General features: G+C 36.7%; 2 protein-coding genes across 2 annotated transcripts in view; one reads left to right on the top strand and one right to left on the bottom strand.

Moving 5' to 3' along the window:
- rccd1 (RCC1 domain containing 1) overlaps positions 1–4418 on the bottom strand; it is an 8557-nt gene extending 4139 nt beyond the window's left edge. The window contains exons 1-4 of the mRNA XM_081356707.1: positions 4141–4418; positions 3098–3316; positions 2864–3029; positions 881–1002 (exon numbers count right to left, since the gene is read on the bottom strand). Of these exons, the coding sequence (XP_081212833.1) occupies positions 881–1002; positions 2864–3029; positions 3098–3316; positions 4141–4315 (682 nt within the window). The 5' untranslated portion in view covers positions 4316–4418. The remainder of the gene's footprint in view (positions 1–880; positions 1003–2863; positions 3030–3097; positions 3317–4140) is intronic.
- A 428-nt stretch (positions 4419–4846) lies between these two features.
- The window catches only part of gtf2h1 (general transcription factor IIH, polypeptide 1), a 14554-nt gene continuing 6900 nt past the window's right edge, over positions 4847–12500 (top strand). Inside the window, exons 1-6 of the mRNA XM_081355588.1 lie at positions 4847–5015; positions 5663–5818; positions 9495–9687; positions 9799–9964; positions 11376–11469; positions 12212–12361. Of these exons, the coding sequence (XP_081211714.1) occupies positions 5665–5818; positions 9495–9687; positions 9799–9964; positions 11376–11469; positions 12212–12361 (757 nt within the window). The 5' untranslated portion in view covers positions 4847–5015; positions 5663–5664. The remainder of the gene's footprint in view (positions 5016–5662; positions 5819–9494; positions 9688–9798; positions 9965–11375; positions 11470–12211; positions 12362–12500) is intronic.

Below are 12500 nucleotides of genomic sequence, written 5' to 3'. Positions count from 1 at the left end.
TTCAAAAGTGAAATGAAGTATGATGAATTATGAAGTATGAATATGATCTTTAAAAATCACAATTGCCGTTTTTACCATAAAACAATCAAACAAGGCTTGAAGTGGCTGTTGCACTGCAAAACATGACATTCTTACTTAGTATTTTTGCCTTGTTTCCAGTCTAAATATCTAAAAATTCTTAAATCAAAATGCATTTACTAGATGAGGAAGATAACATAAGATATTAAATCTTGTTTTCTGGGGGGAAAAAATCAAATGATGTGAGTTTTTGCTTAAAACAAGTAAAATGATCTGCCAACGTGGTAAGAAAAATCATTTTGTTTGAATTAAAATTAGGGCTGTCAAACGATTAATCGCGATTAATCGCATCCAAAATAAAAGTTTGTGTTTACATAATTTATGTCTGTGTACGGTGTATAATTATTTTCTATATATAAATACACACACATGCATATATATATATTAAGAAAATGTGTTATTTATATATAAAATATTTATATATAATATAAATTATATATAATATAAATATATATACACAGCATATACATGCAAATATTTCTTAAATATATACATGCATGTGTGTGTATTTATATATAGAAAATAATTATACACCGTACACAGACATAAATTATGTAAACACAAACTTTTATTTTGGATGCGATTAATCGCGATTAAGAAAAACTCACTTCATTTGGATTTTTTTCCCCAGAAAACAAGATTTTACTACTTTAGTAAATGCATCTTAATTTAAGAATTTTTTGATATTTGGACTGGAAACAAGACAAAAGACAAGACATTTTTTGCAGTGTGTTTACAGTATGCTCACAAAGAGCAAGCAAACGGCTGAATTTGACAGGGAATGTTAGTGGGATGATCTCACTGCTGACGGAAGCGGAGTGCCAGCTCCCAGCGGACACTGCTCGGATCGGGACGCCCCACAGCGCCTCCACGACCTGAGGCTCGTCCTGCGACGTCAGAGCGCCGTGACCCAGCTGACCGTGACTGCCAAAACAATAAAAACATTCAGCATGGGAACTGAGTAGTTTAAAGACACATCGAGTACATTTTACACCCAAAGAAATGAATAATGCTTTAAATAAATCTATTTAAAATGATGTAGTCTCGAAAAGGCCGTTTTATTTTACATTAAACATTACTGTAATACAATGATTTGTCACAATAGGCATAAATTAGAGGTGGAACAACAAATACTAAATAATATAATATATAAAATATAAATAATTTACAGTGAAAGTAATGCTTTTTGTGCTATTTTAGCAATATTTATGCACTATTATAGTATCTATTAAAATTTAGAATTAGCTTTTATTTTTAATTTTAGTATTTTTAATAATTTTGTCATGTGCTTTTGTCACTTTTATTAGTTTTTTATATTTCTGTTTAGCTTTAATTTATTCAAATTTTTCGCAATTGTATTACTTCAATCTAAACTTATTTTATTTCAGTTAGTTGCAATGGCAATTTTTCTATTTAAGTTTTTCATCTAATATTTACATTTATTTTAGCTTTATTTTTAATAAATATTTTTAATTATTTTGCATGGTTTTAGCTAACAATAAAAACACTGTTACAGTAATGAGAATTTGTGGGTAAAATATGTTGGTGCTGCTCACGTGAATGCAAAAATAACCTATTTTTTTCCCCCAATGAAATGAATGTACTATATTTTAGTTCGATAATGTTTTTAATTCAATATTTTGTATTTTTAGGGTGCCAAATTATATTTATGCAATAGTTATAATCCATTTATTACCTGTAAATAAATGAAATTTCCAACATAAACTAACCATCATAAAGACACTTGGCAAAAAGTTAAAAAAGTGAACTTAAAAAAGACATGGAAGTTTAAGTTAATTTCATTCGAAATTTATATTTTCGAACCATGTTTTACTTTAAAACTGTGAGGAAACCAAAGCTAATAAATAAATATATAATCTAAATATATAAATAAATCTAAACAAGCTGGTTTCCAAATTTGAGGTTGATATAATCTCAATAAATGAGCTTTCAGTCAGATTGTGTTTAGCCGCAGTACCAAACGCTTCCACTAGAGGAAATTCGTCTCCCATTAATTTCCAATGCGCTCATTTTTGACGAGAACAATACAAGTGTGACTATTTTTTTCAGGACCGTTTAACCTTTTCCAATCATGTCCATGATTTTTGTGTGTGTGTGTGTGTGTGTGTGTGTGTGTGTGTGTGTGTGTTCACACAGCAAGTGCCAAATCCTTTACCAAGTTTCCCGCCATTCCGATAAAGTAAAAAAACAGCACCAGTGGGTTAATTTCCATGAATATTTTTAAAAATATGCTTAATTTTCTTATTTATAATTTAAAAAATGACACAGATATGTTCTTGACAGGTTTTGTGAGACTCGCCCATAAATGCAGATTAGTTCTAAAATTAATCTAATATATAATGTTTGGCAAAATAGTCATTCCTTAATGCATAAACTAACATTAACGAATAATGAGCAATACATTTGTTACAGTATACGTAAATAAAAATACAACTGTTAGCTCAGGGTGTATTAAATAATATGAAATACTATTAATATTAAATACTATTAGTAAATACTGAGATTAATAAATGCTTTAGAAGTATTTTGCATTGATAGTTCATGTTAACTAATGGAACCTTCAAATCAAATCAAATCAAATTTGATTTATAAAGCACATTTAAAATCAACCTTGGTTGGCCAAAGTGATGTACATAAAAGAAAAACAGAAAAGAAAAAAATGGATAGAAAAATAAAAATAAAAATGAAGACAAGAAACGCAGTGGAACTACAAAGAATTGAAAGCAACCTTATTGTAAAGTGTTACTGGCAATCTTCCTCGTACCTTCCGGATCCCCAGGAATACACAGTCCCGCCTGAAGTCAGCATTACAGCGTGTTCTGTGCCCAGCGCCAGGCTCACGGCACACAGTTCAGAGCGGAGCGCACGGAAGAAAGGAGATCTGGGCATGACGTACCCGCCTGGCACCAACGGCAGCGGGACGGTTGGTCCTGTTCAAATGCATCATATCAATACCAGTACACTAGCAACAGATTGACTGTGCACTTCTGTATATTACCGGTGTTGACAGAGAGGTCTTGCTCCCTCTTCCACACCAGCTTGTTTTGTGGCTGCTGTATTTCCCAGCATTCCACTCTGTCTGTGAAGTTGAGCGTGAGGTGTCTCTCACTGATGAGAGCGTCTGTGCACCCCCGACTCTCTGGAAAAGTGTCTCCGCACACCTGTTCTGGTGAACCGGACCCGGACCCGAACCCGGACACACACACATGACTGCCACCTGCAACAAAACCCATTATAGATAGAAGATAATCAGTTAGATGTATAATATATATATATGAATATTTCAGATGCAAAAGCCTAAGTGCCATCTGAAATTTTCTTCTAGAATGATCATTTTTATCAAGCTCATATATTTCAGTTCAGTAATTTCACTTAAATGGCAATGAAAATGACTTATTAATTGTCATATAAGTGAAATTACTGAACTTAAATATACAAGCTTTATAAAAATGATCATTCTAGAAGAAAATTTCAGATGACACTTAGAGGCTTTTGCATCTGAACTCTTCATATATATATATATATGATACAGTATATAATGTGAGCAAAGGATATGCATAAAATGTACGTAAGTGATATGCACAAAATATGAATCATATTAGAATATTAATACGAAATAATATGTAAATAGAAGGTTATTTGGTAAGACTTTACAATAAGGTTCATTAGTTAACATTAGTTCATGTATTAACTAACCATGAGCAATACATTTATTACAGTATTAATCTTTGTTAATGTTAGTTAATAAAAATACAGGTGTTTGTTGTTTGCTCATGTTAGTTCACAGTGCATTAACTAATGCTAACTAATACAACCTTTGATTTGAATAATGTAAATGTTGAAATGAATATTAACTAAGATGTATAAATGCTGTAGAAGTATTGTTCATTCTTAGTGAACCTAATTGTAAAGTGTTACCAGTTATTTTATTTTATCATATCATATCATAGCTTAGGTAGGCTATAGTTAATGTGACTAATATTGTAGAAAAACTAGGCAAAGTAAAATCATCTATTTAAGAAAATATGTTTGTTCGCTTACAGTCTGTGTGATGCACATGAGCTCTGGAGCTCCAGCTGGCTCTGAGTCTACAGTCTGATCTGATCACACATGATCTACACACATCTGACACCAGGACAGGTGTGTGCACTTTACAGGTTACATCTGCCGGCCGTATCTGACCAAAGCCATTGAAACCAAAACCAAACCAATTCATTGACTTGTCCTGGTGGTGATGAACACAAAGAACTGTCACTTGCTTTCATGTATGGAAAGTTGCATTTTAGTTCCATCAGCAGCAATAAGGAAAAACTAAAGTCGGAACACGAGCGATGTCTGCTGTCAAAATAAAAGTTGTGTTGCGTTCTAAATAAAAACACAATCGATATGTTTTATGATTGTAATACAGAGTGTTCTATATGATATATTTTTTTACAGTCTATGATTATATTATATTGTATTATATTATATTATATTATATTATATTACCGTTATATTACCATTATATTGTATTATATTATGTTATATTACCGTTATATTAACGTTATATTACCATAATATTACCATTATATTATATTATATTATATTATATTATATTATATTATATTATATTAACGTTATATTAACGTTATATTAACGTTATATTACCGTTATATTATATTATTGTTAAAATGGAATCCATTGACCATTTGCCGAACTTTAATTTTGAAATGTGTTCCGTTTGGCAGCCATTATGAGGAAGCGCGTCACTGTTTCTGGCTTCACTCTGTTTCTAAGGCGGATCTGAGGGCTGCTGTCACTCACGGCGTCCGTAACGACTGTAAATAAAACACAAATACTGACATTAACACTGATTTCACGTCGCTTACCACAAGATCAATATTGAGGCTTCAGCTTCAGCTGCTTTGGAGCGCCAGGTGAGGGTTTATTATATTGAAATAAAACAGTTAATTAAAGTCACCAGGTGTGAGCGTGAGTTCAGCTTTCAGTTGCAGATTTCAGATTCATCACCTTTATGTGTTTAAAATGTGTTTTGCTGTGTTTAAAATGTATCTGGCATTAAAAACCTGTTGTTTATATCCTCTATTTCTACATATATTTATAATGAGTCTCAATAAATTGACTTTAACAAAGGGTTTTGTGAAGAATAAGTGATGTGTGCTAGTGCTGTTAGCTCCATCTGATTTAATATCGGATTAATCTGAATCTGTCATATCTGATCTGATTCGATTTCTATTGTGAGTCTGATCTGAATCTGTTGTCATATCTGATATAGATCTGATTTAATATCAGTTTTGAATCTGATTATTGGCTGTTTTGTCTCTGATGTAATATCTTATTTCTGCATGTTTTAATGGTTATTGAGAGCTGCTAAATGCACACCCTTCTTCACAACCCTTAACAGGTTTTTAATGGGTTTTGACTCCATTATTTCCTTCACAAACCACAAACTATGTAAAGAGCCTTCTTTAATAGGGAGGTTCAATTTATGTTCACATAATAAATCTTTAATCTGAATGTCCTGCATTAATAATGAGGTTTGGACGTCCCTTTGTTTGTGTAGTCATGGCGTCTCTGTCCGAGGAGGTGTTGTTGGTGGTGAAGAGGGTCCGTCAGAGAAAGCAGGACGGGACTCTGTACCTGATGGCCGAGCGGATCGCCTGGGGTCCAGAAGGGAAGGACCGCTTTTCGGTCAGCCACCTTTATGCCGACATCCGCTGTGAGTTACACCCACATTTCAGCCTCGTTTGGGTTTGTTTGGTGTGGGGTCACCAAACTCGTTCCTGTAGGGCCGCTGTCCTGCAGAGTTTAGCTCCAACACATCTGCTTGAAAGTTTCTAGTATGCCTAGTGAGACCTTGATGAGCTGGTTCTGGTGTGTTTAATTGGGGTTGGAGATAAACTCTGCAGGATGCTGGCCCTCCAGGACCGAGTACGGCACAGGTCCAACCTTTGACGTGTTAAAATACCTATAGCAATGCCTTAAAAACCCTACATTATGCATGGATTAATAGAAATCCATTTTAGATTTTTCTTTGCAGTGAAATCGATTTTTAACAGTGTGTAAACTTTTCAAGTTCAGTCATGAAATATGGTAATGTAGAAATCACAAGTCAGACGTTTAGTAGTCACTGTTAGCATAGGTAAAAGAGCTCAGCAGTTTCTGCTCACTCCAATTATGTTATATGGTCTCAGATCCTTCAAGTCCTGTAGGTTGTGAGATGAAGCCATCATGGATCGAACTGTCGGTCCAGCACATCCCACAGATGCTCAGCTGGATTGAGATCCATTTGGAGGCATTGAACACCTTGAACTCTTCATCATGTTCCTCAAACCATTCCTGAACAATGTGTGTAGTGTCGCAGAGTGCATTATCCTGCTGAAAGAGCCACTTCCACCATTGTCATGTTCTGCAACGATGTTTAAGTTGGTGGCACGTGTTAAATTGACGTCCACATGAATGGCCGGACCCAGGTTTCCCAGCAGAACATTGTCCAGGACATCACACTCCCTCCACCGGCATGTCGTCATCCCACAGTGATCCTGGTGCCGTCACTTTAACACACTGCACATGTACACGGCCGTCCACGTGATGTAAAAGAAAACTGGACTCATCGGACCAGGCGACCTTCTTCTACAGCTCCGAGGTCCAGTTCTGACGATCTGCAGTGACGCAGCAGAGTGAGATGCAGTGTATGTTGTGACCATAGACTGTAAAAAAGATGGACGACGCACCTACACTCTCTTCTATTCTACAGGGTGGGCCATTTATATGGATACACCGTAATAACATGGGAATGGTTGGTGATATTAAAGTCCTGTTTGTGGCACATTAGTATATGTGAGGGGGCAAACTCCTCAAGATGGGTGGTGACCATGGTGGCCATTTAGAAGTCGGCCATCTTGGATACAACTTTTGTTTTTTCAATAGGAAGAGGGCCATGTGACACATCATACTTATTGGTAATGTCACAAGAAAAACAATGGTGTGCTTGATTTCAACGTAACTTTATTCGTTCATGAGTTATTTACAAGTTTCTGACCACTTATAAAATTGTCAATGCAACCCTGTTCTCCCACTCTTCGCACACTGAATGGCCCCCAAGGTCTCCCGATCTGACCCCCTTAGACTTTTATCTTTGGCGTCATCTGAAGGCAATTGTCTATGGTGTGAAGATACGAGATGTGCAGCACCTGAAACTACGGATACTGGATGCCTGTGCTGGCATTTCTCCTGCGGTGTTGCTATCAGTGTGTGAAAAGTGGGAGAACAGGGTTGCATTGACAATCCAACACAATGGGCAGCACATTGAACACATTTTATAAGTAATCAGAAACTTGTAAATAACTCATGAACGAATAAAGTTATGTTGAAACCAAGCACACCATTGTTTTTCCTGTGACATTACCAATAAGTTTGATGTGTCACATGGCCCTCTTCCTATTGAAAAAACAAAAGTTATATCCAAGATGGCCGACTTCTAAATGGCCACCATGGTCACCACCCATCTTGAGGAGTTTGCCCCCTCACATATACTAATGTGCCACAAACAGGACTTTAATATCACCAACCATTCCCATGTTATTACGGTGTATCCATATAAATGGCCCACCCTGTAGAAAAGCTAAGCTGCCAATGTCCCAATATGGCACTGATATCTTGCGCAGATATGGGACCTGATTTTGCGCAGTAGTGAGCGTGAAATGGAGCCGCGATATCAATGTCCTGCCCACTCCCGCAGAAACCGTTAGTACAGTTTACTGCAGTACAACTCATGTGTGAAATAAACAGTTATGGAAATGTAGAAATTACAGTTGAAGCTTTAATCTCCTTCTGAAAATCCCCCAAATAAGTCCGTTGGTGCCTCAGTGACTACTTCGTTTAGAGAAGCTATCAATCACAGCTTTCAATCATGACATCACACTCCTGTTTTTATAGCATCAAATAACTAACTAAGACCAAACTTATAAAAAAAAAAAGAACACTTTAACTTACATCAGTATGATAAAAACGACCTAAAATGATATAAAAACATCTTTTGGAAAATGTAAGTGTAAGTAAATGTAAGTATTTGAAGTGTAATTTGATTTACACATCCATTATATTACATGGAGAGGGCGGGGTTTATGACCTGTACTGGGATCAGCCACCTGGGGGCGATCGAGACACTTTGGCTTCACTTTTCTGGACTTGTGCTGGACTTGGTTGTGACACATTCCTCCCATAACCATCATTAATATTTTGTGACTTTCTGCTGGCTCGGATCAGACTGGATTGTTGCCCTCGTGCATCGATGAGTTTTGGGCGTCCAACACCCTGTCGCCTGTGTTTGTCCCTCCTCGAACCACTGTTGGTAAATCCTCAGCACTGCTGACCGGGAGCAACACATAATCCTTGCCGTTTCAGAGATACTCTGACCCAGTCGCCTCACCGTAACAATCTGGCCCTTGTCAAAGTCCCTCAGATCTTTACTCCTGTCCATTTCTCCTGCATCTTAATATGTGGCGTTGTTAGGAGATGATCAATGATATTCTCTTCACATGTGACTGGTCATAATGTTTTTGCTCATCAGTGTGTATATACAGTACTGTGTAAAAGTCTTAGGCATGTTAATATCCCCCTCCCCCCAAATAAAAAGGTTTTAAGTCAGTTATTTATATCTTTTGCTGTAGTGTGTCAGTAGGAAATATCAGTTTACATTTCCAAACATTCTTTTCGCCATTAATTGTAATAATCCAGTGAGATTTGTGTATGCACGAGAAGTCTGACAACAGCCGGTATGATCTGATCTCACCATCATCGAGTCCGTCTGTGATTACATGAAGACACAGAAGAAACTGAGACAGACTAAATCCAGAAGAACTGCGGGAACGTCTCCGAGAAGCTTGAACAAACCTTCCTGCAAAGCTACCTGAAAAACTATGCGCAAGAGTACCTGGACAAAAGCCGTCTTAAACACAAAGGGTCGTTACACCATATATTGATTTGAATTAGTTAATAGAAGTTAAATCATATTTGTGATTTTATTTTTGAAAGCATTCTCACTTTACAGCATTTTAACACAAGTGCCAGTACTTTTCACAGTACTATAGCTTTGCAGGAAGGTTTCTTCAAGCATCTCGGAGACGTTCCCGCAGTTCTTCTGGATTTAGTCTGTCTCAGTTTCTTCTGTGTCTTCATGTAATCACAGAAGGACTCGATGATGGAGAGATCAGATCATACCGGCTGTTGTCAGACTCCTTGTGCATACACAAATCTCACTGGATTATAGCAATTAGATATAAATAACTGACTTAAAACCATTTTTTTTTTTCGGGGGATATTAACATGCCTAAGACTTTTGCACAGTACTATATATTTATTTGCTTGTTGACTTTTTCTCTATACCTGTGCAGGTCAGAAGATCAGTCCTGATGGAAAGGCAAAGATCCAGCTCCAGCTGGTTCTGCACAGTGGAGAAAGCACCACCTTTCATTTCGCCAATGAGAGCACAGCACTGAAGGACAGAGACGCCATCAAAGAACTGCTACAGCAGCTCCTGCCCAAGTTCAAGAAGAAAGCCAATAAAGAGCTGGAGGAGAAGAACAGGTAAAGTTGCATCTCTTTTGCCATCATTAGATTATTGTGTCACTATAACATCAGCAAATTGGCCACCTAATCGGTGTTGGTTGACCTCCAGCTGATTCCTTTATGTTTCAGGATGTTGCAAGAAGACCCTGTTCTGTTCCAGCTCTATAAGGACTTAGTGGTGAGTCAGGTGATCAGCGCTGAGGAGTTCTGGGCCAATCGGATGAGCCTGAATTCTGTGGAGCACTCCCTCGCCAACAACAAACAACAGGAAGTGGGCATCTCTGCTGCCTTCCTGGTGAGTTCCACCATTGAAACATATCACAAGGCTAACAGTTTAAAATCGGCATGAAACTAAATTTGCGATAGTCTTTTCTTCACTATTGTGATGTATACCCAAGGTAAATGGCATCTGGAATGAGAAAAAAAAATTTAGGGACTATGGAAAATTTCGGCCTCTGGAATTGATTGGATTTAGGGATGGGATGATTACCGGTTTCACTATAAACCACGATAAAATGTACGGGCGGTTAGTATTATCGTTTAAAATTGAATTATCATTAAAACCGTGTTTGATAATCGCGATTTTAATAACTCACTGTAAATCCTGTCCAGCCAGCAACAGTCTGACGCTGGCGCAGCGTGCAATGTTGTTGTTTTTTTATTTGAGAAGGAATGGCGGAAGGCAGATTAATGTTTTAAATCTTACATGATCACAAAAACATTATCAAACTCAGTAAACAATAAATCAACTCTGATTTCATTTTCAATACAATCGAAAACGGAGACGCAAGATGGCAAGTTGTATTTGAATGAAACGAGAGAGCGCGTGCGCGTCCGTTGTGATACGTGTGCGCTGTGTTATAATGCGTTGTTATTGACGACGGTCATTTTAAGGAAGGAAATGCCACAGAATATAATCTTGCTTAAAAACGTGCATAGAGCTGCTTGTTTTATTTGTTGTTTGTTGATTTTCAAATATTAAACTTGTTGAAATGTTTTCAGTGTGAGCATTATTTTTGAACACTTTCATCTCGTTTTAACAAAACCGTGATAATACTGATAACCTTGGTCACTATTATTGTGATATGAAATTTTCATACCGTCCCATCCCTAATTGGATTGTAGGAAGTTGGGCGTTGCTAACTATATTGACGCAGATCTGAATGTCAGATTGTGGTGCGTTGTGGAGGATGTTTAGTCCCCCCTCCGCCGAGACGCACGTCATGAAGAGAACAGATGTCTTTTGGAGGTTAATGTTTTTTTCATTTACATTTATGCATTTGGCAGACGCTTTTATCCAAAGCGACTTACACTGCATTTCAAGGCACAACATTAACATTCTTATCAGTTCTTGCTTTCCATGGGAATCGAACCCATGACCTTGGTGTTGCAAGCGCCACCGCTCTACTGTGTGAGCTACAGGAAAGCTGATTAAAGATTTTTTGATTAAAGATTACGAATGAAAAAATTAATAATTATGTGCACGGATAAATCATTTATAATAATCATCGTGATTTTAACAAGAGCATTATTTTCATCTGTTTTGCTTTCATTAACGCATTGTTCGTATAATTGTATGTTTTATCTTGTTTCTATTTTTGTGAGGCGCTTTGAGATGCTACTTTTAAAGGCGCTATAGAAAATAAAGTTTATTATTATTTTTTATAATGTAAATTCACCTCATGATCATGTCATCGTGGTTACAGGCTGACATCAGACCACAGACAGACGGATGCAACGGCCTGCGGTACAACCTGACCTCTGACATCATCGAGTCGATCTTCAGAACTTACCCTACAGGTGAGAGATGTGATTAAGATCTACACAGAAGTCGCATTTCAACTGATAATGATACTCATAAGTGACTGATTTTAACACAAATCTTTAATAAACTAATAGACAATTTATCCCAGTATGTTTTGCCACAGTTAACACAGCTAACAGTGTGTTACTCTAGTAATACATAATGCTTTTTATGGATACCTTTTGATATTGAATGAATTGTTTCTCTCCATGTTTTATTATTGAGCTTGTCACAAAGCATTATGAATGGAAGCCTTTTTGTGCCACTTATAAGAAAGAAAAAAGTCATGCCTAGGTAAAACATAATTATGAGAGCAAAGTCATCATTTCTACATAAAATTTGTCATAATTATAGCTTTTTGTCAAGTTTCAACTTATGTCATAATTATTGCTTTCTCATATTCTCATAATTATGGCATTTTTTTTCCTCATAATTCCATCTTTTTGTCTTAATTAAATCATAATTATTAGATACAAGTTCTACATAAAATGTCAATTATGACAGAAAACGTTTTTTTTCGACGGATACATCTAATGATGTTAGAATTTAACAAAAAGATGGTCAAATCAATCATAACAAATGTCGTTTACATATCGGTCGTCTTAAAGGTATAGTACCCCTCAAAAAAGCAGTGAAATATTTAGCATTTATAACTGTTTTGAGACTTAAGGGACAAATAAAATGCCATGAAAGTGTCGAATATGACCCTTTTCTGTCTCTCTTTGTCTTTGTTTGCAGTCAAGCAGAAATACGCTGAGAACGTTCCTCACAACATGACGGAGAAGGAGTTCTGGACGCGGTTCTTTCAGTCTCATTACTTCCACAGGGACCGGATCAACACGGGCCAGCAGGACATCTTCTCCGAGTGTGCCAAACAGGACGAGAAGGGTACTGTGCCTGTGAAGTCTTCATGTAGTTTTGAGATCTTATATACTCTGCAGGAATCTCCAGGGTTCCCACGGGTCATGGAATTTCTGGAATGTCATGGAATTTTAAAAGGTCTATTCCAGACATTGAAAGTCAGGGA

The sequence above is a fragment of the Scardinius erythrophthalmus genome, assembly GCF_964197995.2.
Source record: "Scardinius erythrophthalmus genome assembly, chromosome: 24".
In the NCBI taxonomy this organism is placed as follows: Eukaryota; Metazoa; Chordata; class Actinopteri; order Cypriniformes; family Leuciscidae; genus Scardinius; species Scardinius erythrophthalmus.
The sequence above is the reverse complement of the archived record's forward strand: the minus strand, read 5'-3'. Positions and strand labels throughout refer to the sequence as shown.